A 27,756-nucleotide genomic window follows, 5' to 3' on the forward strand; every position below is an offset into this window, starting at 1 on the left:
GGCGGTGAAAATGTGTAGCCTGTCTTTCCGCAGCAATTTGCTTCTACCGGCAAACCTTAACTGTGCGCCTCGAGCTACACTATTGGACGGTTTCAGTATGAGATGAATGGACTTTGCCAGCAACTACAAGCATTTCTTTCAGCATTCCATGGAAACAAACGCTCCCTGTCGAGAAATCGGATCCTCTAGATTTCAACAGTTGACATTACCTTACATATCTGTCAAACATAACTGTCCGGCACTGCATGCATGTAGACTGGCACGTCTCTTTCTGAGATAAACATTTGTGGAATAGCGAAGGATGGGGAGTATCGGAAGACGTCGACATTTGTTTATGTTCGCTGAGCCCGAAGGGCGAGGGGAACATAAACAAACATCTAAGGTACCTCAACTCTTGGTCACCGAGAGACCAGTGAACAACGTATTTATCTTACCGAACACCTTTATGTTCATTTTGAACTGATTGAAGCATGGGTGTCGGATCGCACACTTCAGCCAGCCTGTGTGAATCAAACGATTCGAATCTTGCATCTTGCTTTTTCACCCGCGCGTATTGTCTTAGTAAAGCCGCTGCGATGCTCTTCTTAATATTCACAAGGACTACATTTGAACGTTTAGTCAAAAATTATTTGTTGAAATGCAAGGCAAATCTGTTCGTAGCCCTCGCGAGATATTCCGGACGACACAAGGAAAACAAATTTAAAGTTATCTCCTTTCCATCGATGTGCATTCGCAAAACATAGGTAATTCAATGTTATTCGAGACAAAGAATTACTAGCACGACGTCCCTCGTCTGTAAGAAGGGTACACTGAAAATTACAGAAGAGCGCTCATAAAACAACATGTTTGTATGAGGTTAGATAAAATACTTTGTAGTGATGCGTCCATACGTACCAGGAACCGGTAACCCTGTGTTTCAACAGCACAGCTTCATACCTTCTTGTAAGCTTTCCCATAATTCAAGACTTTTCATTTGGGTAACCAGGTGTTATACACTTGAAATTCTGTTACTGACGGGAAACCCATCTCACTTTCGTTTTCCCCTTAGCCTCGGGGCGGTGGGTAGCCCAGTGGGTTTGCTCACCAAAGACCTGAGTTTGATTCTTCACATGGGTGGGAATTAATGTTTTATGTCTCCTTCCATGATGTAACTGATCCGTGACGAACACGCTTCTTGTGTTGGAGGCACAGATTCGGAGAAGTCAAATCAATATTTTCCCCTTAATGCCGAACATATTGGAGAGTAACAAGATATACCGCGTGTGAACAGCCTTGAGTATGACTGGACCGGGGATCGAACCACCTTTCTTTACCCGGCAACTGAGACAAGACCAATGGTTATACCCAAACAGATAAAAGGTGTTCTGCCGTTGTCCTAACACGTTGTCAGCCTTTGGGTTTACAAATATTAACAAGGAACATATTCACACTTCAAAGAAACAATTTATTCGCTTTAAGAAAAAAATGCTGTTTGAGTATAAAAACAAAACAACAACAAAAACTCGCGAAAGGTTATGTTCGTTTCTTTGCTGGAATCAGTCTCCTTCTATAAAGGGGGCTGATGGCCAGACACCAGACCAAATAGCGTTGGTGCCTTCAACGGTGTTTTTAGCAACCACGGATAAAATATTCTCTTGGATAATTTCCAGTCCCCAGAGATTACGTCATCGAACCCTGATCAACATAAACAGACTGATCCATTTTTTTTCCAATGCAAATAGTTGTTAGCAACGTTCGAGACATCTCACATCATATAAAATGTGGCACCATGTCGGAGATGTGTCAAGGACATTCAATATGTCCCCCTTGTTGTAAATACACTCCTCAAATAAATAAATAAATAAATAAATAAATAAATAAATAAATAAATAAATAAATAAATAAATAAATAAATAAATAAATAAATAAATAAATTTTTAAAAATGTGTATATACGCATAAGTCGTTTAGAAGAATGTATTTCGTTAGCTTAACATCAATCATTTCACGAGAAAAAGATAAAATGTTAAAAAGATGCAATTTCACACGTCTGTTGACAAAGTGTTCGCCAACAACAGCAGCTTTTATTCTTTTTGTTTTCTCTCAGAGTCAACAAGATAGCGGCAACACTAGTAGTTTTTATGGTCACCATTGGCAGCTGTTATTGTTTGGCACCTGTTTGGTTCTCTCGTAACAGAATTTTTAAATTAATGTTAGGTTATTTCTATTATTTCTGTTGGGACGTTGTATAATGTCTATTTATATTGTTATAACTTAACTTAACCTGATGCGTTTTCTACGATTTGTAATGAACCCATGAAGATCCCCGTTACAATAATTGTTCTTCGTCCTGGTTGACATGCAATCCTATCCCATTTGCGTGGGTCATGCTTCATGCTGCAGATCACTGGATGGTCTGTTCCAGACATAGTGGGAATAGTGTCGGCGGCAAACAATAAACGAATGGAAAAACTTGTGTAGGGACGTCATGGCATGTCTATCCTCATGATAGCTGTATACTGTAATGCCTTTGATAGAAACTGCATTCATTTGTCTACCAATTGCTGATTCTGTTACGAGCTTTTCTTCCTCTACATTTGTCCAAGAGGAAGATGATGATGAACAGCAGGAGTTCCGCTATTTCTGCCACTGTCAGGATGCTGGCTCCGAGACACAGTCCCATCTGACCCCCTACAGTGGCTGCAACAGCATCACCATCGCATCAACATGTACGTCGTGACAGAAATAAACTCTGACTTAACTCTTAAAAACGCATTACAAGCTATGTGGTTGTCATATGGTGCAGTATTGGTAATGTTAGTGCTAAGGGACGCAACTCTGTACACTGAATTCAGACGCTCCGGGTAAAATTGTATCCCCTCCCTGGGTAAATGATACAGGGGAGCTTCACCAATTGGATAATACCAGGTTGTAAAATAATACTTACAAAACAGAGAGGCCACGGTATATTGAGGTTGTTGTGTGATTGATGTCACCATCATCTGATCGTAAAACACTTTCAGCTGCAGGAAGTTGCTTCTGAATAACAGATGAATATTGACACATCTTTAGCACATTTGCTTGGATTACTACCGCTGACATTTTGAAAACCCATGAACATGACGGTGAAAGACAAAGGATCGCCATCTAGGTTAGCCTTGGATTCAAACCATTCACCAGCGACGTTGTCAGCAAGGTGTGGGGCCCATTCTCCCCAGATATGGCGTCAATATAGCAACAGTGTCGATCTTTTTCAAGCGTAACTGCCACAGTGTTTATTCGGTGTTCCAAGTGCCAAACATTTATGAAGGAGTTTCCCATTTTCATCAACAATACCAAACCATAAACCACTATGTTTATAGCAAATAACATCGACACTGAAGCTTTTCGGAAGCATTGAACAGGATAATTTGAGGTGAAATTCATTCAGATTGAAACATACGGTTTGAAAGGAAGATATAGTGTGAGTATTTTAACGAAGAAACTCTTTTCACATCGATGATACATGTGCCAGAAGCATAGTCGACAGAACTATATTCCAACCATAACGTGAGTATTTCTTTATGAATTACTATTAAATAGCAATGACACCAGGTGTTTGCAAAAAGGGCCCTCAAACACCAACCCCACCCACCCCTGCCCCCTTCCATCGGCGGAATTCAACATAAACTTCACTGAAGGCCAAAAATAACCATGATCTTTTAAGACACTAAATTCTTACTCCAAACTCGCCCTGTCCTTTGCCCTTGTGGCCTTCATAGTCGAAGATCCCCATTTGTCTGCAGGGAAGGAACTGGAGGACACCTGGGCCGTGTACCTGTCGAACACGCACTCGCTGACACATCTACACTCCTTCACGAAGGTACCATTCTTGGACAACGATCCTCGTGAAAGAAAAAGTGCATTAAGCAATGTTTACACGATTAGGATATTTCCAAAATATACTAAACTTGACTAGCCCGTACTTGTGTTTTCAGCAAAAGGTATGGCTAAAGACTGAATTACCCAACCCGGAGACCTTGGCCTTCACTGTGATATTTTAAAATACAGACGTGATTAGCTCTTGACTATGGTTTCCCCACCAGTTATTGGGGGGTTGACTGACAACACCTAAGTCTCAACAAGATATATGTTCTCTTTTTTCAAATATTCACACCTGATTAGTTGATCGATGTATTCTCGTTAAACGAAAACGTATTTTGTTTCATTCCAGTTTGTCATTTCATGTTTTTGTAAACCAGAAGTGTGTCTTCCAAAAACCTTGTAAAGTCATTTACAGCAGAGCGAGGCAGAGAGGGTCTTCAAGCAACCCCTGATCGGCAGGTTTTGTGACGTAAACAGCACTTTCAATCAACGCTGTGGAGATGACAGACTGGGGACTACTGGTTGTTCAGCATTTAATCCCAAGGTAGTGCATCCTCAATTAATATAGAGTAATATCCAACGCTATCATCTAAATAACCTGTACCAAACACGTGTGTCGTTGTAATGCAGCAATGTTTGAAGCTGATTTAGAAAGGTTTCTAGAAAAATTTGCAACTGTGGGTATTATTTATTCTAATGTCTTGTAACAACGAAAGAGTAGACCGAGACTCATGCTTTTAGGAGAGACTCCGGTGATAGTCCATCGTCAGTAAACTGATTTCTTCTGAGGCTCGGAAATTATTAGTCAGACGTGTGTCTTGTCTTCTTCTAATTTATTTGCCTCACTTACTTGGTATTCCAGTAGATGTCTTGCTCTAAAAATTGAACTTAATTGTTACGAATCACAATGCCACATTGCACGACCAGGGATTCCTGTCGTTGGATTTGTATATATTTTTGTGTGAGCCTTTGCTTTACGGCTCTGCACAACTGAAATACATAAGGACTATGGACGCTGATATGCTCTCTTGTTGAGGGTTGGTTGATAGGCTGGATGGTTGGTTGTTAAACACCGCAGTCAGCAATATTCCAGCAATATGACGGCAGTCACGACCGGACTATCCATTGATCATAATCGTAAGCGTCGTTCAACCAAAGCAGAATGAGTCTGACCTGCCGAACCCGTTAGTCGCCTCTTACGACCAGCATGGGATACTGCAGACCAATGCAAATCTTCAAGGATATCTTAGATAAAAGCCCGATATACTCACTGACAGCAGGGTTGTAACAACTGTCCAGTTTTACAAGAGAACACAGAAGACCATCCACTATAATGGAAATGAAACAAGTGATCAAAATACAAAAAATCTGATCGAGTATGTTTCGATAACAGGTTTGTCGTGGGAGCGTGACATGAGTAAGTGTACTCACATGTGACTCGCACACCTGACGGTTGATGACTCGATTGTGGAAGCACGATTATGTACCTTTAAACTAAACGTAAGCGTCAACATGCCAACTTCCTTCATATGTGTACAGGGTTACTAGTCATCTTTCAAATTGGTTCTGGTACCGCTCTCCTAGGACCGCAGTATGCCATTGAAAAAGAACCGCGCCTCCTTTGAACACGTGGTGTAAATGTCTCCCAAATCTGCCCAACACCTACCTGGCACGTACGGTCCGACGCACCCACACTGTTTAAATGCTTTCAAGTAAACACACTCCATGAAGCAATGGCTGTAGGTGTAGAGGGAGTAGATTCTCAGAGGATTCACAAAGTCAGGACTGTTTGTGTCCAGACAATCAGTGTCATCAAATGCCATGTAGGGGCGGGGCTGGTAACGAAACTAGAAACAAATCAAAGTCAATGATGTATTCGAAATGTTTTGAAATTGTGGAGCCAAATGCATGCATGTCAACAGTCCACGATAGTAAGATGGCGGACATTGTGGTGGATATGACCAGCAAATATACAACGATTCAAAATAAGAACGCGATGATAATTGGATATTAGGGCACCAATTTTGATAATTGATTGTATAGATGTATAGACACTAAAAGTGGAGATAAAGTTTACAATTATCAAGGTTAAATGCTTCAAAAACACATTATATCCACCTCCCTTACAGAAAATGTGTTCACAGGGTTGTTTGAAACGGGAGGATTTGTTTTACTGTACCATATCATAAGACTTGCATGGACATGGACACATTGTTGGTGCAGAAACATCCCCAGAGGAACAGCTATATATCCTGAACCGGAACTGACTAAGCAGGCATGACTATGAATACGTGTGTACATTGTTATATCTTTATAGGAAGAGGATGGAATTATTAAGTTCACAACATTCTACGGGGCATAGACCCGTGAAGGTCCCGGGGTAGAACAGGCCTACAACAACCCATGCTTGCCTTAAAAGGCGACTCAGCTTGTGGTAAGAGGCGACTAACGGGATCGGGTGGTCAGGCTCACTGACTTGGTTGACACATGTCATCGGTTCCCAATTGAGCAGATCGATGCTCATGTTGTTGATCACTGGATTGTCTGGTCCAGACTCGATTATTTACAGTCCGCCGCCATATAGCTGGAATATTGCTGAGTGCGGCGTAAAACTTAACTCACTCACTCACTCACTCTACGGGGCATAACTAGGTAACGTCTATGATGCACATTTTCTACTATTTAGAACGTGTCACAAAGTAATTAGAACATACACTAAACGTTCAAAGAAACGTTACCCTCTTACCTTAATGAATTACTGAAGAGTTCTCAAACATATATTGGGAGGCATTAGTCCAACGAAAGGCTGAACAACGCAACCTTGTTCAAATCATGTAATTCTTAGAAGTATTCATATTAAGCATTAAACTCTCCTGTTTTCGACCATGACGAAATATAGCAGTAACAGTGATTTAGATGGCCAAAGGAAATTTGAAATATGAATTCTGCTTTCAGACAAAAATAAACCATTAGAAGTCACCTTTTTGTATCTGTTGAAATGAGAAACAGTTATTGTAGAGGGTGGACATTCGTTAAAAGAAACATTCCTATGATTTAAGTCTTTCATATCATCTTCTGCTGGTTTGTTTAAGTGAAAACAAGTAAAATGTGTCTTTCATATTGTGTTCTGGAACATCTAAAATTACCTTTGTTAATATTTCTGTTCCCAAAGTAACATTTTTCCATTTCCTTTTATACTATAAGTCGTTCACTGGTCACAAAGGGACAATGATTTCAGGTACCCTCGATGTTCGTTTATGTTCTCCGAGCCCATCAGGGAACGTAAACAAACGTCGACGGTACCTTCGGGCTCAGGGAACATAAACACCGAGGGTACTTCAACCCATGGTCACCGGGGGACAAGTGAACAGCGTACTTATCGTACCGAAGACCTCCATGTCAATTTTGAAATGTTTGAAGCATGAATAGCGGATCGTACAGCCAGCCTGTGTGAATCAAACGATTCGCATCTTGCATCTTGCTGTTTTTCCCAGTAAGTACTGTCTTAGTAAAATCGCCGCGATATGGTCCCCCTTCTTAATATTCACATGGACTACATTTGAACGTTTTGTCAAAATTATTTATTGGAATGCGAGTCAACTGTTTTCGTAGCCATTGCTAGATGTGGCGGACGACACAAGAAAAACAGATTTAGAGTTGAAAATTGAATTGAACAGAAGAGCGCCAGACAGCGATTTTTACGTGTGAGGTAAGATAAATAGCAATATCAGTCCATATCGCCAAAACGTAGCAATATTCAGGCAGTAATAGCATCCATTTTAAAGAGAGACTAGAATGCATGCATTGATATATAGTATTCCCAGAAATTATTGAGAATCATGTTGCGTCATGTAACTCATTACGTTTATTAACTTCTGGCGTTTTACTTACATAAACATGTTAAAACATCATCCTTTTACAGTCTCAGTCTTGTTTTAGTACTTTGTTAGACCTCCTCGCTCAGCAATGCATGCCTGAATACGCCTAGGCACACTACCCATCAAAGTTTGTAGGTAATCATGTGACAGGGTATCCCAATATTGGACCACCTCGGCCTTCATATCTTCAATATTTCTCAGTCCCTTTTAGTTTATTCTGTCCTTCATGACTCCCCACACATTCTCAATTGGGTTTAGGTCTGGGCTGTAACTGGGCCAGTCTAAAACTTGAACATTTTCGCCCGACAACCACTGTTATGTGTAGCGCGCAGTGTGTTTTGGGTCATTATCATGCTGGAAAATCCAATCATCTTCATACATTGTTTGTGCTGTCGGAAGAAGGTGACCATTTAGAATGTCAACGTATCTTTCTTTTGTCAAGTTTCCCGTGAAAACACACAATGGCGTCACTCCGCGAGCCGATATGCCACCCCACATGTGAAACTTCGGGCTATGTTTTGGTCGCTGGTAGATAGGTTTGACAGTATCTTTGGTCCAAATTTTCACACAATTAGGGAAAAGCCAAACAGAACTTTCATCCGAAAAGAAAACATTATCCCAATCTTGATTTTCATGAGCCCGACACCAGTTTAAACGTTTTTCCTTTTGTGCATCTTTCATCAACGGCGAGGGAATTCCACGTTTTTTCACCCAATTAAGTCTCTGTAATTCCTGCCTAACTGTTTCATTGCATACCTGAGGACTTCCTCTGCTAATCATTTCATTTCTGATGTTCTCAACACTTTTCAATTTGCCCCTACTCACAATCTGCCCAAGTCTTCGGCGATCCACAACACTGAATTTCCTAGGCCGACCTGCTCCTGCTTTGTGCTCTATCCCGGTTCCTGTTTGAATATTCTTCAAAGTTCTGTAAACTGTAGACAGAGGAATACCATGTCTACACGCTAGCACTTTAGCATCAGCCTCACCCCTTTCAAAATCATCTAGAATGAGCTTTCTTTTCTCTCTTGCTGTAAATTCTGCCATGTCAACACAGGAAGCCGTCTGCTCAGACAAGGGAGATAACTCTTGACGTAATGAGCTGCCTTCTAAGCCTTCAAGAGTTGTCTCCCATATTTAGTATGCTTAGTGCATAGTGAAAGCCCTTTTTCCAATCTTAGCATCATTAGAAAAAAAACAAAGATTTTCTCAATAATTTCTGGGAACACTGTACGTGCACCGGTACGAGAAATAAGCGATGAGAAGAGCTGAGGAGAGAGAAAGAGCCATTGGAACATACAATGCTGTTGACATAACGGTTATGAAACCGCCCTGAAAGTTGTACGAATTTTGAGCACGAACGGTCGTGCGACATGGTCGCGGCAGATTTCTCAAAGGTCACGCCTTCTAACCTGTCGTGAAGTGGGAGTTCGGGGGCTTGCGTATTGTCCCGAATTGTTCGTTCGATAGTATGCCACTGCTTGACAATACGTACCATTTTCGGTCAAGCATAGCATGCCAAGCGCGTAACTTATACGTACACAGGAAGTGAACAGTGCTCAGACCGGGTATCGCGCTTTCATGCCTACCATCTTAGTTACATGCATTTCCATAACGAATTGTGCGGCAGTGCAGAGGCAAGCTTCGTGCAAGTGTCAGGGTGACATAAGACTTATTGAGCGCTTCAGACTGATTGGGGGTCACCGTAGACAGACAAAGAAGTGGACGTCAATGCATCACAGCGACAGCTGAAGACAGCAGGTACCTCACTCATTCCTTTGGCGTTTATTTATTAGCGTATTTTCGAAAATTCCCAACATACACATTTGTCATCCTTGAAGGTCCGAGTTAGAATAAGTCGTCAGCAAGTCGAGTGGTCAGGCTCACTGACCTGGTTGACACATATCTTCCCAGTTGCAAAGGTTGTTGCAAATGCTGTTTATCATTGGATTAGCACGTAGTCTCGAATATTTACAAATTTCCTGAGTGTAGCGTTAAAAACCAGCAAACACACCCACCTCAGTTTTTTGTATGGCAACATGTGTTGAGAACCCGGGTGAAGCCGTCAAGACAGTAGAACTAGCGTCTGGGTGGACATCTGGATGATGGAGAAATACCTGCGAACATAGACACAACAATTCATTCTCTCTTTTTTACCCTGTGCGATCCATTATGCTTTGAGAATACCAACATAAACATCATGGACATACATACTCAAGATCTAACTACTCCAAAGTTGATGGAAGGGGAGCTTTACTTTCACCCAATACAACTACACTGTACAAACAGAACGGCCTGAAAGTTTAGCAAGTAGTCTTGGTAACTATCAGTGGAGACTGAACAATCTGACAGTTGTGATTTATTGATTTTGCTTAGGATTTTGTGTTTGTACATCAATCTAGCTTATGGTTGAGCACGTCCCGTTCAACCAGAAGCGTCCTCCCTAAATAAATGTCGAAGTCTTCACAGAGTTGAATGACAATTCATGAAGCCGTGCTCAAACGTAATCTCTTCTGTAAGTTTCGCAGATCAGTAGATAATCCCAGTGTATGTGTGTTTGCATAATCTTGTTCAGTTTTAATGACCGTTAGCTGCCTCTTTCAACACTTCATCACTGAATGATCTTGGGCAGCTTCCGGTCTTTTTTTAGTTGAAAGTGCACATATGTTCACACAATTAGTTACTCATTTAGTGAGGGGACTCTGTACCTTAATCCCAGCTGCCTTGTTTCTGGTGAAGGTATAGTCATCCTGGTTGATGTTGAAAGTGACAATGAGGTTTGCATCGTCACCTGGCGTTAACACAATTTTACTGGCATTGAAGGTATGGCACAACCCCTCATAAGTGAAAACAGGTTGGAAGTCAGTCATACAATCAAAGTCGTCACCACCAAAGACACATTTAAACAACATCTTGGAGCCTTCCATTGACATGTTCCTCAACCATTCTAAAGACACCGGTTTCTGAAACACATCTGAAGTTAGATGAGAAAATGAGTTTTTTCGTATCCTTCCGAGAGAAATATTGAAAAAGTAGGTCTCCATGTCTGGGTAAACGTCAAGGCGAGTGTTGTTGAAGGTGCATCTGTTGCAGATGGTGACGGCGGGGAAGTTGAGTGAATGTTTGATTTGGGGGGTGATCTTGGTGACGGTTGGGTAGCTGTAGTAGGATCCTATCTCTTGGACAAGGTTATAGACGAGAAACCCCGTAGTTGAGCACAAGGCCAAGATCCATACCAATCTGTGGAAGAAAGAAGACTAGAACTGGTTTTTTTTTTTTTATTAAACGTGAAAAACATTTGGCAATGTGCAAAATTGCCTTAACTATGGAGTAACAAAACTACAATAACAATTATTTAAATAAATTTGGAATTGTGTAATTTTGAGGTTTGAAATGGGCGACACTACGAAACTGAGCTCCCAGTCGCTAATCACTATTTCTGTGGATGCCTTAGACTAGCAGTTACCGCACGAACCTAAATGACACATTGCCAACAAATGCAATGGTTCGGAAACGCATCTCCTCATTCAGGCTTCCAACAACTTTACAAAAACACCCACACACCCTACACCAATTTCGAAAAACAAAAAAAACAAAAAAAACAACAAAAAAAACACGCAAATATAAACAAAAAACAGGGCAAACACACATGCACACTTCCCCGAAAACGACCGAATAAAAAAATAAGAAAAACAAACCCACAAAAAAACAACAAACAACACAAAACAAAAGCAACACACAAGAAATAAAAAGAAACTAAAAAACTAAACCTATTGTTTCGAAAGCCAGACTGTTCGGTACAAATTAATGAGTGATAGAAAAGACGTTTTCAAACTATGATGCCAGCAGTGCAATCGATGGTGGAGGAAGGCAGTGGCAGCATTTGCCTCCTTGATCGTCCTCGCATTTTAGATGAAATGTAGCATGATTGAGAGGAAACACAGCCGATGGTAATATGCAATGTTATTATGACAATTGCTTGTTTTGTATAGAGCGGACATTTATTTAAATACTTTGGCGATAACCAATATTCTTAGGATCTTTATATGATTCCCTTTTGGAATGGATTAGTAGCAGTAATTTATAAAATTTTAGTCTCCTAACGGAAAGCTTTTAAAAGCAATCTCATGTATATGTTAGCATTACATTGTGCATATGAACATGATGATAAGAATGGTTTGTCTTGATTATTTACGGTGACATACAGCTCACAAGTACGTTTTAAACACACTCACACCTACCCACGAATCGAAAACGGATTGCATGAAGGGGGTTTAATCTTATCAACAACATGAAGGCCTGTAGTCTGGCTGAATTCAATCCACAGATCTTTTAGTCCATATTCTGTTGAACGCCGGGTTGCATCAGGGTTTATAGTCTGTGCCCTCTTCTTATCCATTATGTCTGAAAGCGAACGTGTACTTCATAGTGAGCGAGCAGAAAATTAACAAAATTAACAAAATGTTATGCAAATGATCCATTTATCACTCCCAAAAAGGCAGATGTTTGACCATCAAAAGTGACAAACCTAGTTTGATCACCTTGTGTCATCACTGACGCTATCGTGTACTGAAACATGCTCCGACTGTGGTACCTTTGATCTGATCCATGGTGTATTGTATGTTTTGAGCTGCCTTCGACGGCAATTCTCTGACTGGCTCTTTGCCAGTTTAGCCACGCCTACGTTTGAAAAAAGCATAATAAATGTTTGCAAACCATCTAAGAAGGCAATCAACATATTTGCAACTTTGTTGGAAACACAGCGTCACAAATAACCCTTTTGTCTCATAACATCGGCAGCTGCTGAGAGAGTGATGTCATTAATGGTATCATCACAGACTTTAGCATTTTAATGTCGTCAGTTATTTGTGACAGTGTATAATGCCACTCGCGACGAGACGTGGCAGCAGTCTCAAACAGAATGATTTTAATTTCAGTACTCTCTCAGGCATGAGAATCTGGAATAAACTCGTTGCAAGTTGTAGATTTTCCAGTCTAAATCTGGTGATAGAGCCCACCATTGTCCCTAACTGAAAAACACACATGTAGCACCATTGTCCCTAACTGAAAAACACACATGTAGCACGATTGGAAGTGTTGTCCAGTATATTACGTTTGTTACAGAATGGATAAGATTGCCACATTGCACTGTTTAGTATGTACAAGGTATTCAGTGATTTGCTAATATGTGCAATAATGCAACATTATTTAAACATGTTATAACAGCATTTGAACCCGATACTTCCGATGGCAGTTTTTAGAAAATAATACATCCTCGTTCAATGGGGTCATATGTTTGCAAATGATTATGACATTTGATTGAGAGTGTTGTCAATGTTCTAAAACGGGATGCCAACATTATATTTCATTCTACATTTCGGAATGGAAGTAAAACGTTGCCACAAGCACCTCTTTGTCATTTCCCAAGCGAGACTGTTTGGCATCATACAGGTTCGTTCTGTGTTAATTAATGTTAGTTACTTGAAATGCCTGTCTTCAAATAATTGTGAAAGAAAAACATTTGAAGCCATGTTTTTAGAGATGGCAATCAATGTACTCATCGAACCACGCAATGATACACGTAATACACTTTGTGGATGCTCTCGTGCTAAATAAATGTTCATCGGGTCTTTAGTGGAGAAGGGGCGTGACTTTTGAAACAAATATACCTATCAACATGACCTCTCCGTGAGCGTTTCCACCATTGAAGCTTATCTCTCACTAGACGTCCGTGGCAATGTTTAAATTTACAGCAGCTAGTCGTGTTAGAATGATATTTTTCATGCAGGCAATGACCGTCTTAAAGTACGTCACTGCACCCGATTCCTCAGAATTGCATATTTTCCAAACCGCTTTTCCCACATGACATTTTCGTTTTCGAACGTAAACGGACATTAAAGGTTCCAAGATGCGTTTTCGCGCAGTGGGTTCGTTGTGTGTACATATTTCAGTATTGTAATGGCGAAAAACATTCAAACTCTAACTGTAAAACATATTTGAAATAGCGTATGTCAATATAGCCTATGGGCCTTTTTTTTTTTTTTAAAAAAAAAAAACCCAGCAAACTTCGAAAACCTTATTTCTTCATTCTTTGCTAAAATAACAGATGTTTTCTTTCACCAGTTTTCAACTTATATTGAGGTCTTCGGTAAGATAAATACGCTGTTCACTGGTCCCTTGGGGACATGGGTTAATGTACCCACGGCCGAAGGGTACCCACATGAACAAACATCGAGTGTACATCAAACCATATTCCCTTCGTGACCAGTGAACATATGAGCAAAATCACTCTCATTCATATGACACTAGTCTTAATCCTTATCACCACCACATTGTACACGGACTTGTCAGCCAGACCATACCACTATGTCACTTGTTACTGTATATGCCCTTTATGACCTTAACTGGTCTTTCCCTTGATGTGTCTGTCACCACATCAGCTACTCCAAGGCAGCGATATTGTTTCTTTACCTGTCTAATGTTGTCCGTTCGTCTGTCTATAGTTGTCTATAGCCATATGTGTTCATACCCATGTTGTCACCAGTCTGGTATTCCAACAGCCAATGTAGGGGCCACCGCCAGCAGGATAGTGTCTCTCGTAGGAAACGCATTGTTGCTGAGCTGGAACTCAGCTCACCTCAGTTATGTCTGACCCAACAACGAAGATCATTGCGGTCTTGTGTATCTGTTTACCATGTGTTGCATAGCTAACTAATGACGTTTGGACTCAACTTCATTAGGCATTGACATTGTGTTGTTAGGGTCTCCTGGGACATGCTGATCAATCGTCTTTGTCTAGCAAGAACACTTAAAGGTCACACGCGACCAAAAAAAAAAAAAAAAAAAAAAGACCCCAAAACAAACAAACATGATTAAAACACAGGTATCGCTTATTCATGACATATAATATACATTGCTGATTGTGAAAAAGCAAATAAAAAAACATAAGCCTACATTCGCGAATCAAAAGTGTAAATTTTTGTACACTGGTTTAGTTCCCTCGAAGTCAGAGCGGTTCGTCACTCAAATGTAACGAACACTTCATTAGCAGGTTCATTTGTCGATACGCTGAGGGCTCATTCTTTGTGGATAGAGTAGATCTGTTTGATTAGCATTTTAGAAGTATGGTGAGTAATAAGAAAGTAAGATTTTGAAGTTGTGTATTGCAGATTGTCATAAGCAGACAGGCAGGCAGACACATAGGTGTCAGTAAACAGACTTTGAGTTTTGTCTGCGACAGAGAGTGCTTGTCACAATTAACATGTTTTTCTATGTTTCCGAAGACAGTTTTTAAACGGGGCAACTTTTAACAACGATATTAGTATTTTTTATGCTTCACTTTCTTGAAATCTGCAATTATGGAACCAGTGAATTTTCAGTACTGCAGACCCAAGATGCTTGTTATCACAAGAAATATCTCTTGTTCTCAAACTTCGACCGCAGCGATAATCCTTGACGCATCACTTGCTGTGTTTTTACGAGTCGCCTTCCCGGTCCAGGAAGCTAGAATCTACTCACTGCGCATGCACTATGGCAGGGCAGCGCAGCTGTTGAAACCACTTTTTCACCGAGCGCTGGGGTGAAATTAGTGAGTCGCTTGAACTTCGATTTCGCATTTTGTTTTTCAATTTTATACGTTGAATTTGCATTTTTCATAATTTGTTATTGTAAGAGCACACGAAAAGGTATCAATATCAAGATGTGTTTTGCGTTGCATGCGCCCTTTGAAGAATTTATTGGGATGCTGTGACACATAACCCGGACACATCCATTTTTGCCTGATACTGATATGTTTTTCTAAGAGACGAAAAAGTCACAGCGGTTGTTCAAGACAGGTACACGTACAATTGAATCTGAACTTTTCGCTCACATGCTCCAAAGTCATTTTCCATAACAAACACACAGGGCTTACTTTCATGCAGATGCAATGAGGCGTGACAATGTGACTATGCTGGTAAATTTTTAAACGTAGATGCAAAGTCTCTCTACTATATGTTCTCCACTCTTTTGCTAACCAACCAATCGAAGAAGCATTCAATTGCAACACAGTCAGCGATCGAGAGCAAACATGAAGGTGAGCCTGGCCTGGCTACGCTGGGAAACAATAAGACATTAGCGGGGAAAGTTACTGCTAATGCTTCAGCACTTCAGAGCTTGTTGTTCTACAATAAGCCCTGCCTTCAGCAGAGACTTCTGACAGTAAAGTATGTTGTCATCCCTTTCACTTCTATGTGGAGACATAAACTAAGTTTTGATAAATCGATACTCTGGAGTTGTTAGTTATTTGACACAGTCACCAATAATGTTGTTGTTTGTTATAGCTGGATCAGACAAAAACTGATTTCAGGAACTCAGTATGATTGCGCAGAAGTCATTGAACCTAACCACCAGTTCCATGTAAGTCACCTCTAACCTGTAACAAACGGTACTAAGATATATTCCTACCTTGAATTCCGAAAGAAATATGGTAACCTGGGCAGTATATGGTCACATTCAAAACGAAATCATCTGTAAATGAGAGCTACATCACGGCACGGGGCAGTTTACAAGACAACATAACTTTCAACGAAGTATGCCTTGTGTTGTATGCAATAACTGATTTTGTTATCTCAGAGGTAATGAATTCACTGTCATTACAATGTATGCCAGCTGTCTTTAATTATAAATACTCCTGTTACTGCTCAACCAGCTCTTACACGCCATACGACATGGCCGTTGAGAATCACAACATTAGCATTGTCATTTTTTTTCTCATTTGAGTCTTTTTTTCTCATTTGAGTCTTTTTCCCCATTCCCAAGTTACAAATGCGGGGTCTTTGTTAAAGAGCGCTTGAAAGAAGTACCATGTATAGTTTAAGTTAAAAATTTACATTTCACTGTAGAATTATTACGGATGACATGTACATGCTGTATGAAAAACAATGGTAAGGTAGCATTCCCACGTTACAGGTCCAGCATCACTTGTTCGATAAGCGTTTGAAAGCATAGCAATGGTTCCGTAGTTCCATGAGTTCATCAACAGTGACACGGTGGAAAGTCATTATTCCTGCATAGCTAGAAACATGGTAGAGGAGTAAGAACAATGTTTGTAGTTTGCTCGTGTCACTGTCAAGCCGATTGTATCGATCACGTAAATTTTCTATTTCTTAAAGAATTCTCAAGAGTCTCCGTAGATCAGTGCTAAACTATTCGAAGTCAGAGTTGCAAGTTTGGGACTCGCTTTCATTGGCAGGGTTGTCACGATATGCACGAGCATTTGCATTGTCACGAAAACCTTTTGCATTTGGTCGATATACTTGTTCATTCAACACACTGATGTTGGTAATTATAACTGACAATCTGGATTGAAAAACATGTTAACAGAACGATAAAATCATGATAAAAACACCATTTTGTAAGACCAAAATATTGCATCAAATTTTGGTTTTGAAAAGCGAAGTTCCTTTTGTAGTTCAGTATAGATATGCGGTGGTTCATTCAATATAATATCTAGCACTATCTACATGCGTTATATTTTTGCCTGGGAACAAAGTTTGGAAAAGGAATATACATGTCCTTGGTTTTGAGATCAAACCAAAAGTCTGTTTACCGATGTATGATTTTGGCAGGTACTCTCTTTCTAAATAGCATTATTTTGATATGTCACTAATACTAAGTTAACTGATGAAACAACACTACGGTTGTCCCTACATGTAACTGTTATGTTAATTGAAGCTTTGTCAATGAACACTTTCATCCTTATTCATAAAAGACAGACATGTGGTATTTATATGGTGCTATAGTCTATACCTTATACATGAATGCCCAAAGAAGCTTGTGTCTGTACCCGCAACTATGTGTTTGCATGTATTCATTTGGCTACCATCTGGCCATATACCAACGCACGCGTGGGAATCTAAGTGTACAGGGTTGCGACAACAGTGAAAGATTCTGTTACACCCGGTCACAAGTAGCCTCGATCAGGACCACCTCCAAGGTCGCTGGATCACTCGCCTGGCCCCTTAGGCAGCTCCGCCCACCACGCCAATATGCCAATAGCAGGTTCTTATCGTCAACACAAGAGGAATTGTCTCATGGTCTACAGGCTGATGGCTGATGTGGCTTGTCTAGCAAAGCAGAGGAATAATTCTTGAACTGTCATGTCTCTTCTTGAACAAATAGACATGATTCGTTAAGACACGTTACAAACATATTCCCACAGAACATTTGTTCCAGACTGTTAAACATTTGCCGTTACAGACAATGGCTTACATCGATTTTGGGGAGGGATGTGGCTGGTACTTTGTTGGTGATACGTGTCTCAAGAGGAAGGTGTAAGTCACACATATGTCAAGCGGAACTGCATATCAACTCAACCAGACATTCCGATAATTGCAACCAACTTAACAATCGGAGTGCAACGGCATACGATCAGCAAAGACCATAAGCATCAACATCATGAAGTTCTTATGAGTGAATATTGTAAGTTAGTGCAACATGATGTTCCACAAAAATACGGATTTGCCAAAAGTTTAATTAGAAGCTATATTGTTCAATTTGTGGATAGCTATAGAAACCCAAGCATTACCAATTACAAAAAGGAACAAACAAATTATGGAAAAAAATGTGTCTCCTGGTTGATCTGTTGTCTAACAACACTGAGAAATATTCCAGCTATATGACATCGGTCTGTAAATAACCGAGTCTGGGCCAGACAATCCAGTGATCAACGGCATGAGCATCGGTCTACTAAGTTAGGATACGATAACATGAGTTACCCACGTCAGCGAGCCTGACCACCCAATCTACCAAAGTCGCATGTTATGACAAATGAAGACCAATGCTAACCAAGTGCACCAATTCTTCACGGGTCACGATGAACGGACATGGGTGTACAGTCATTGCCATCTGTACATGAGGGGTGGTGGGTAACCTAGTAGTTAGAGGGTACGCTCGTCACGCCGAAGACCCGGGTTCGATTCCCCACATGGGTACAACGTGTGGAGCGCTTTTTCTGGTGCCCTCCGCTGTGATATTGCTGGAATATTGCTAAAAGCGGCGAAAACTAAACTCACTCACTGTACACTAGGTTCATACGACAGAATCATCCACATCACTAACAGAGAGTACAGCAGTATCTGCTACTAATGATGGCATCTAAATGCACTTCATCTTCAGCGACAAGGGCGTCGTTTGAATTCAATCATGACTCTCTAACGGCGGTGGAGGGCTTAAGAAGCCTAGATGTAAAAGATTATGAAGGCCCTGGTTCGATTACCCACATGGGTACATTGTGTGAAGCCCATCTCTGGTGTCTACCGTCGTGATATTGATGGACTACTACTCACAGCGGTGTAAACCGAATATCATTAACTCACTCACTCTAGTGCCTGAGCTACTGAAGCCTCATTACATCAGAAAACCATTGTCCACTTGAAGTGGCATTCCGTTATCAAACGTCGAGCCGATTCAGTTCCGCATGTGGCAGAACGTCGTCCATCCTCATATGTTCATTTAACATTTATTCAAGCAATCCTGCTTCGAAGCGGACAGTTTTACGAATTACCAATCAAGTGATAGCGAGATAATACACCGTTTATAATATACAAATGATAACATAGAATTGCGTAGATCGATGCTCATGATGTTGTATTGCCTGGACCAGACGCTATTATTTGGAGAATCTTGGTGGAATATTGCGGCGTGCGGCGTTAAAAAGCGAAATAAACAATCAATCGAGTCAATGATCATTTCATGTTGTCATGTTTATCAGCACCAGACCAAACTTTAGTGGTGTGCTTCAGATCTATATGAAATTGTGTAGATAGAAGCTCATGATGCTAATCACTGGATTGTCTGATTCAAACTTGATAATTAACGTACCTTGAATACTACGGCGTAAAACAACAAAATAACCAACCAGACCCCTCTTCATTTTAATTATGTCTCATTATTTGTAAGCGCCAAAACGTTTTGGTTTCACCAAAGCGGTAAACGTCAGTTACTACGATTACTTCGCGCTTTTCTCCCACAATAAGCAGACACGTGGTAATAAAATGGAATACTGTAATGGTGACGAAATTCCGGAAATAACACAGACACTCAGTTATTACATACTCTTGTATATCCAGGTACACCCACCTCCTCTATTTGCAACGTATATTAGAATCCGGGTGAAGCCATCACGACGGTGGGGGGAGGCGTCTGGGTGTTATCGAGGATTGTTACGCAGCACCTGAAAATGTACACATATAAAAAAAACATATATATTTCACCTTGACGATCGGGGTTCGAATTGGTCATCAGCAACCAATACTTGCCGTATATATTGCATATATAATTTGAATATCGTGTTTGTACGATTGCAATCGGAATGCCCCAAACTAACATTTCGAAAAATCTGTAAAATGTTGCCTTTTTTTAAAAACAAATATTTATTTTAAAAAAATCCACACACCTGAGGTAAAGGAAACACACACGGAACTGGGCGATGCATGTCGTATTCCAAATGCTAAGATACATGCTCGTGATATCAATCACTGGATTGACTAGTTCAGACTCGGTTATCTGTAGACCACTATCATGTGATTGGAATATCCATTTGAGCAGTGTTAAACAAACAAACAAACAAGAAATAACGCGGTGATCTACACATGTGCACTCATTTCCAAACAATGAAATGTGTGTACAAGTTTGTGTCAAACCCTCATTATATTACCATTTACATACATTGCGTCATTTAAATCGTAATCAATCCGTGAAGATCTGGGTTAGAATTGATCTTCAGTAATGCATGAGTGTCATGGGAGACGACCGCCAATGTCGGGTGGTCAGGCTCACTGACTTGGTTGACACGTCATCTTATCCCTATTGTGTGTCGGCGTTCGTGATGTTGATCACTGAATCACTGTCATATAGATGGAATATTGCCTCATGCGGCGTTAAACAACAAACAAACAACACAAATTAACCCTACTTAGTTTACCTTAATTCCCGCAGCCATGTTAGCATTGTATGTGTAGACGTCATGGTCGATGTTGAAAATGAGGATGAGGTTAGCATCGTCACCTGCCGCCCATGCTTTGACAATTTCACTGTTGTTGAAGTTGAAGGTATGGCACAATCCTTCAGTGGTGAAAACAGGTCGGAACCTAGTCATGCAGTCGAAGTCTTTACCACCGAAGGAACATGTCACCAGCATTTCGTCTCCCTCCATGGAAACATCCCTCCACCAATTTAAAGACAATGGTTTGTGAAACAAATTTGAAGCTGGTTCAGAAAATGAAATATTTCTGTTCAGTTCTTGAGAAGCATTGAAAGAATAGTTTTCCAACCCAGAGTAAGCATCAAGACGGGTTTTGTTGAAGGTGCACCTGTTACAGATGGTGACGGCGGGAAACTCCACGAATGACGCCATTTTGGTTGTGACCCCTGGTGACGGCGGGATAAGTGCAATAGGTCTCCAGCTCATCGATATGGTTGACGATGAGAAACGCGGTAGTTGAACAGATAGCTAACACCCAAATCAGTCCGTTGAAGCAAATGATAGTGAATACTATTCAAAATGGTTTGTGGCCTGCAATGATCTAGGTTACAGTTGGTCTTCAACTTTTCGTCCATGCGCGTTGCTGCCGAGTAAACAATATTTCTGGTCAGCGACCAAGATCATAGTTACACATTTGTATTTGAAAGTTAATGATAATATTCTAATTAAATGTCCTAATCAAGAATTGCAATGCCTGACAAAATTACCGTTTAAAAGAAAATACTTCAAGATTATTTCTTTTCCGACATATCTGTTCCCATTGGCTAAGGAAAGTATTGAAAAGGTTAAGGTTGAGCCCTTTGTTTACTGAGTTAACGTCGCATATGACATATTCGAGGTAACCACATGATTTAGTTCGGTATAACAGTATACTTCCTTATGCACCATTTGACAAACAGGAAACAGTTCGTGTGAAGCGGTTTCGTTACAGACATGGTTTACGCTTTGAGTGATTGAGTGTCACTTTAGTGTCACGCCGCTTTCAGCAATATTCCAGAAATATCACGGCGGGGGACACAAGAAGTGGGCTTCACACACATGTACCCCTGTGGGAAGTCGAACTCGCGTCTTCCGCGTGACGAGCGAACGCTTTAACCTCTAAGCTACCTCTACTGATTTAGCAGATGTAACACAGATATCAGAAACAACAATTACCACCGATTCTGCAAAACATCTCTTAAATGAATTTATTGAACATCGTACGCGGATGTGCCAATATACCAATGCTTCTGTTGATTAACGGTCGTGTTAAGTTTAAGTATTATTCAAGCATTATTATTCAGTAATGCAATAGCACCTCTCAATATAACTATACCATGCTGATATGGAGCATTGCGGAAATTTATTTGTCCCAAGAGCAGCCTTGGCCAGCCTTGTGGCAAAAGCGTTCGCTCGTCACGCTGAAAACCGGGGTTCGATTCCCTCACGCATGGGTACAATTTGTTAAACCCATTTCTGATATCCTCCGCCGTGATATTGCTGGGACATTGCTGGGACATTGCTAAAATCGGCGGAAAATTAAAGTCACTATTTGTTAACACATTCAGATAATCAGGAAGAAACCATTTGAATGGCGCCGCTGTTAGCGACTCATGCGAGCTTCTGTTTGTTGAATTTGTGAATTATTGACAGCAGATCCAGTTATCCACCTCGTAGTGTCGATGCTTTACCGAAGTGTTACCGACCGAAAGCTTGTTTTAAATAACTAATATTTGTGGATTCGTTAATTTTGAATCAAACCCATGGAAGGGACCATGAGATAGGAGAGGTATATGACACTGGGGGTACGTGTCAGGGTTGTAATACATTACCCCTCCATCGGTTATGAGGTGGATATGGTGCTGTATGATGTGTGGACATTGTGTGCAAACTTGTGTGATTTCATGCGTATAAATTGTGCAAATATATATGCAAGAGAATGTTTTTTTGTTTGTTTTTGTGTGTGTGTTTGGTTGCGTGACGAAAGCATTCCGTTACTCTCCGAAGGCGCCTATACCAGCATAACACATATACGTCAACATGAAATAATAATCACGTATTGTTCAGCAAGGAAAGTCAACAAAAGCAAGGAAGTAGTATCGATTACCAGACGAAACAATTTTTCACTGTGCATTATTTATAAGGCTAAAGACATGTAGATGTGAACTATCGCCGACAATCAGCGCTAAGACCGGTTGTTTTCAAGAAGTGTAAGTGTCTCCTGTGGAACCGGAACCAACCACCACCTCCACTTACACAAGTTGGTTATTCTTTGCCTTTGAGACCCGTGAAGGTCCCGGGGTAGAAGAGGTCTTCAGCAACCCATGCTTGCCATAAAAGGCGACTGTGCTTGTCATAAGAGGCGACTCACGGGGCCGGGTGGTCAGACTCGCTAACTTGGTCGATACATGTCATCGGCTCCCATTTGTGCAGACCGATGCTCATGCTGTTGAACGCTGAACTGTCTGATCCAGACTCCATTATTTACTGACCACCGCCACGAATATTGCTGAGTGTGGCCTAAAACTAAACTCACTCACTCTCTTGCAGCACCGTTGCCTGTGTTGGAAGCATTATAAGAGACATTATGATAAGAAACCAGGCTCTGTCAGAGTGAGTGAGTGTGTTTAGTTACTTAGTGGATGTGGTGGTGTCCCTTATAATTCTGGAAGTGATGGCGCTGTCCCTTGAAGTGATGGTAGTGTCGTCCCACATAATGATGGATGTGGTAGTGTCCCATATAGTGATGGATGTGGTGGTGTTTTCTCATGTAGAGCTGGCAGTGTCCCATGTAGGGCTGGCAGTGTCCCATGTGATGGAGTGCTCCATGTAGTCATGAATGTGGTGCTGGTGTCTCATCTAGTGGTGGTTGTGATTGCGGTGTCCTATGTGGTGGTAGTTGTGGTGTTCTTTGTTGTGGTGGTAATGGCTGTGGTGTCCCTTGTAGTGGTGGTAAAGGTGGTGTCCATGTAGTGATGGATGTGGTGGCGGTGGTGATGGTTGTAGTTCTCATGCAGTTGCGGTGGTGCCCCGATGTAGTTGTTATGTGCCCCGAGGTTGTATGTTGTGGTGGTGTTCCCTGTGGTGGTAACGTTGTACCATATACTGTCGAATAGTTGTGAATGTGGTAGTAGTGTCGTTTTCAGTGGTGGATGCGGTTGTGGTGTCCCATTTAGTGATAAATGTGATGGTGTCCCATACAGTATAGATGGCGGTTGTGCCCCCTGTGGTGGTGGCATTGCACCGTGTCGCGTTGGATGTAGTGGTGTTGTCCAATGTAGTGTCTGTGGTGGTGGTGTCCCATGTAGTGTCTGTTGTGGAGGTGTCCCGTGCAGATTCTATGTGGTTGTGGTCTACCATGTAGTGATGGATGTGACAGTGCCCTATGTAGTGGTGGTGGTGCCCCATATTGCGGATGTAGTTGTGGTGTTCAATGTAGTGATGGGGTTATCCAATTTATTGGTGGATGTGATGGTGGCGTTCCATTAAGAGGTAATGTTGGTATCCTATTCAGTGGCGGGTATGGTTATGGTGTCCAATGAACTGGTAGTGTTGGTTGTGGATGTGGTGGTTGTGGATGTGGTGTCCCAGTTATGGTGTTGTGACCACGTGCCATGTGTTGCACCACGTAGTGGTGGGTGTGGTTGTGGTGTCCCATGTAGTCGAGGATGTGGTTTTGGTGCCCCATACAGTGGTGAATGTGGTGGCGGTGTCTCATTTAGCGGTGGTTGTATCCCATATAGAGGTGGGTGTGGTGGTGGTGTCCCATGAAGTGGATAATGTCCCATGTTGTGGTGTTGTTGTTCCATGTAAAGGTGAATGTAGTCGTAGTGCCCCATGTGCAGGGAGTTGTTGTGTTCCATGTAGTTGTGGATGTGGTGGTGTCCATTGATGATATTGTAGCATTGTCCATGTGGTGGTAATGCTGTTCGGTATAGTAGTGACTTTGCTCGTGGTATGCCGTGTAGAGGTGATGGTGTCACATGAAGCTGTGGCGATGTCCCATGTAGGGGTTGCGGTGCCCTATATTGTGGTTGATATGGTGGTGGCGTTCCTTGTAGTTTCGGCGGTTGTGGTGTCCTATGTAGTGTTTGATATGTTGGTCTTGTCCTTTGTAGTGGTTGATGTGGTTGTGGTGTCCTTTGTAGTGGTAGGTGTGGTTGTGGTGCCCCATGTAGTGGTGGATGTGGGTGTGGTGTCCCATGTAGTGGTGGATGTGGTTGTGGTGCCCCATGTAGTGTAGTGGGGTTGTGGTCTACTTAGTGAGTGTGGTGGTATCCCAGGTAGTGGTGGAAGTGATGGTGGTGTCCCTTGTAGTGGTGGTAGTGTCGTGCCATGTAACGGTGGATATGGTGGTGTCCCATACAGTGGTGGATGTGCTAGTGTCCCATGTAGTGATGGATGTGGTGGCTGTGGTTGTGTTTTCTCGTGTATTTGCGGCGGTGTTCCGTGTACAGCTGGCAGTGTCTCATGCGATGGCGGATGTAGGATTAGTCTCATATGTAGTCATGGATTGTGCTCCATCTAGTCATGGATGTGGTGCTGGTGCTCATGTACTGGTGGTAGTGGTTGTGGTGTCCCCTGTAGTGGTGGTAAAGGTGGTGTCCCATGTAGTGATTAATGTGAAGGTGGTGGTTGTGGTTCTCATGCAATTGCGGTTGTGTAACATGTAGTGGTTGCAGTGTTATATGTTGTGGTGATGTCCCATGTAGTGGTAACGCTGTAGCATGTAGTGGAAGATGTGGAGGCGGTGTGCCATGTAGTGGTTGCGGTGCTGTGCTATTTAGTGGTGGTGGTGTCCAACATAGTAATGTTGTCCCATGTAGTGGTGGATGTGATGGTGTTGTCCCATATGGTGGTGATATGGGAGTGCCCCATGTAGCATCTATGGTGGTGCCGTCCCAAGACGGTGATGTTGGTGTCTCATTCAGTGGTGGATATGGTTGTGGTGTCCCATGTACTGGTGGTGTCCCTGTGATGGTGTTGTGCCATGTTGACATGTAACGGTGTCGCACCATGTAGTGGTGGATGTGTTTGTGGTGTCCCATGTAGTGGTGGATGTGATTGTGTGTCATTTAGTTTGGTATGGGTGTTCCATGTAGTGGTGGATGTGATTGTGTCATTTAGGCTGGTTTGGGTGTCCCATGCAGTGGTGGATGTAATGGTATCTCAAGTAGTAGTGTCTATGGTGGTGTCCTAATTAGTGGTACGTGTGGTGGTGCGCCATGTATTGGTGGATGTGATGCTGGTGTCTTTTGTAGTGGTCCGATGTTCTGTTCGATATGGTAGTGGTGGTTCCCTATGTAGTTGTGGTAATGGTAGTTGTGGTGGTTAGTTGTTGTGGTAGAATCTGCCGTGGTGGTGCTCGGATTCACGTTGTGGGTGAATGAGTTTCGTGGTTGGGTCTTGTGAAGTGTCGGTGGTGGTGGTAGTAACTCACATTCTCTTTCATCCATCCATCTTATTCATTCATTCATTCATTCATTCATAGGTTTAATGGATCTTTCCGTTAAGACGTCTGATGCATGTGTTACTACCATATGGTCTTTAGTGGATATGTGGAAAACTGACGAAGTCTCTCAGGATATTCTCAACCGAACCACGATTAGCTCCGTTGTGCTGTTTTATCAAATGTTACGAGTTTGTAATTGTCAAATTTGGTAGTTCTTGAGTTGCAGCTTCGTCTGCTATCATTTACACACAGTCTTTAACATTTTGTTTGTACTGGAACTTAACCTGGTTAGCACTTTAGCAATGCTGACTGGTAGATTTAGGTGGTAATGTAGATAGGGCCCCTTCATGCATGCCCTGCATGATGCTGTCTAGAGATGACATAACTTAGTGCTTACCCACCATTCCGCCCTTCTGTAGGTGGTTCCCAGACAAAGCAAGTCCCGTATGGTCACTTTGAGGGGTAGTGAACTTCCCGACAGCGACCACCTGCTGGTAAAGTATTTCAATATTTCAGTTTAATATTCAGATAACATCTTGTTTCACGACTCGACATAGTTGTTTTGCATTTAAATCTGCGGGGATCGTCAAATAACCTAGTGGTTAAAGCGTTCGCTCACGACGCTCCAAACAACCCTCATTCGATTTCACATATGTTTATGATGTTCGAAGCCAGTGTTTGATGTTTCCCGCTGTGATATTGCTGGAATATGCTAAGAGCAGTGTAAAACAACACTCACGCAGTCATAATCTGTGTGGAAAGAATAAATGATGTAAAATATTCTTTAACCTTTTTAGTAGGAGTCCAGGGAAGCAACTGCTTTTATTCAAACGATCTTTCGAAGAAAACATAATGCATCCTTCTTTTCCATGACGTGTACTGCAAAGTTATAACGCGTGTTTCGGGTTTGAGCTTTTTTCACGTGTAGGCATATACCTTGCATTAATAAACACTGAACGTTCCAAGAATGTAAAACATACCTTTACTCTTAGGACCGTTGATGCATGGACCTTGAAGTCCCCCAGAGGCATGACGACTGCCAAGAAAAGATTTCATGGGCAGAAGTGGACCAAGGACTCTTGTGGAGGCATCGTGAATACCACAAAGCCGACAGAGCACCAGACAGGCATCTTTTTGAAAACAATCTTTTGAAAACAGCATTAAAGTATCCCTGTTCACCATGGCGTCATGTGCAGATTACAACTTGTGTTTAAGGTTTTAGCGTTTCTCACGAATGAGCATATGCATATCCTTTGGGCATCAATGGTTTGAGAGATTAAGCCTTTTGTTATATTTACTATTAGGACTGTGTACACCACCGTGACAACTCCCAAGAAGACGTTCCATGGACAGAAGTCGACGGAGGACTCTTCTGGAGGCAAAATGCTCTTCCATGAGGTCGACAGAGAACCTGCCTTGCAGGTGAGATTTTTCAAACAATCTTTGGAAGACACCATAAAACATATTCTTGTTCCCCAGGACGTCATGTTCAAGTTACAATTTGTGTTTCAGGTTATAGCGTTTCGCAGAAACATACATGTACCTTTGACATTCATTATCAATGTAGTAGGTATCAATGAT

The 27,756-nt window shown here is 41.6% G+C and overlaps 1 protein-coding gene and 1 pseudogene across 2 annotated transcripts; both read right to left on the reverse strand.

Annotated features, from left to right (window-relative positions):
- Positions 1–1,561: 1,561 nt before the first annotated feature.
- On the reverse strand, positions 1,562–16,270 carry LOC137272689 (acid-sensing ion channel 4-A-like). 2 transcript variants are annotated; one of them, XM_067805068.1, is made up of 9 exons: positions 16,166–16,270; positions 11,962–12,124; positions 10,429–10,960; positions 9,739–9,837; positions 5,509–5,689; positions 5,114–5,170; positions 3,700–3,862; positions 2,926–3,017; positions 1,562–2,678 (listed from the first exon to the last, which is right to left on the reverse strand). In XM_067805068.1, the coding sequence occupies exons 2-9, from the start codon at positions 12,117–12,119 to the stop codon at positions 2,533–2,535; spliced, it is 1,428 nt and encodes a 475-aa protein (XP_067661169.1). In that variant the 5' UTR covers positions 12,120–12,124; positions 16,166–16,270; the 3' UTR covers positions 1,562–2,532. The 2 variants fall into 2 exon arrangements, with proteins under 2 accessions (XP_067661169.1, XP_067661168.1); XM_067805067.1 differs by lacking the exon at positions 16,166–16,270 and adding an exon at positions 14,192–14,251.
- Positions 16,271–20,675: 4,405 nt separating this feature from the next.
- On the reverse strand, positions 20,676–23,309 carry LOC137271881 (acid-sensing ion channel 1-like; annotated as a pseudogene).
- Between the last annotated feature and the right edge of the window lie 4,447 nt (positions 23,310–27,756).

Source organism: Haliotis asinina, chromosome 2 (assembly GCF_037392515.1).
Source record: "Haliotis asinina isolate JCU_RB_2024 chromosome 2, JCU_Hal_asi_v2, whole genome shotgun sequence".
Classification (NCBI taxonomy): Eukaryota; Metazoa; Mollusca; class Gastropoda; order Lepetellida; family Haliotidae; genus Haliotis; species Haliotis asinina.

Bases quoted from the DNA above. Each gene is read 5' to 3' on its own strand.
- LOC137272689 (XM_067805068.1), bottom strand. From the start codon at position 12,119: ATGGATAAGAAGAGGGCACAGACTATAAACCCTGATGCAACCCGGCGT. The intron at 10,961-11,961 runs GTAGGTGTGAGT...TTTCTTCCACAG, and splicing joins AATCCGTTTTCGATTCGTGG to ATTGGTATGGATCTTGGCCT. The intron at 5,171-5,508 runs GTAGGTGTTGGG...TTTCCATTATAG, and splicing joins CGTCGGACCGTACGTGCCAG to TGGATGGTCTTCTGTGTTCT.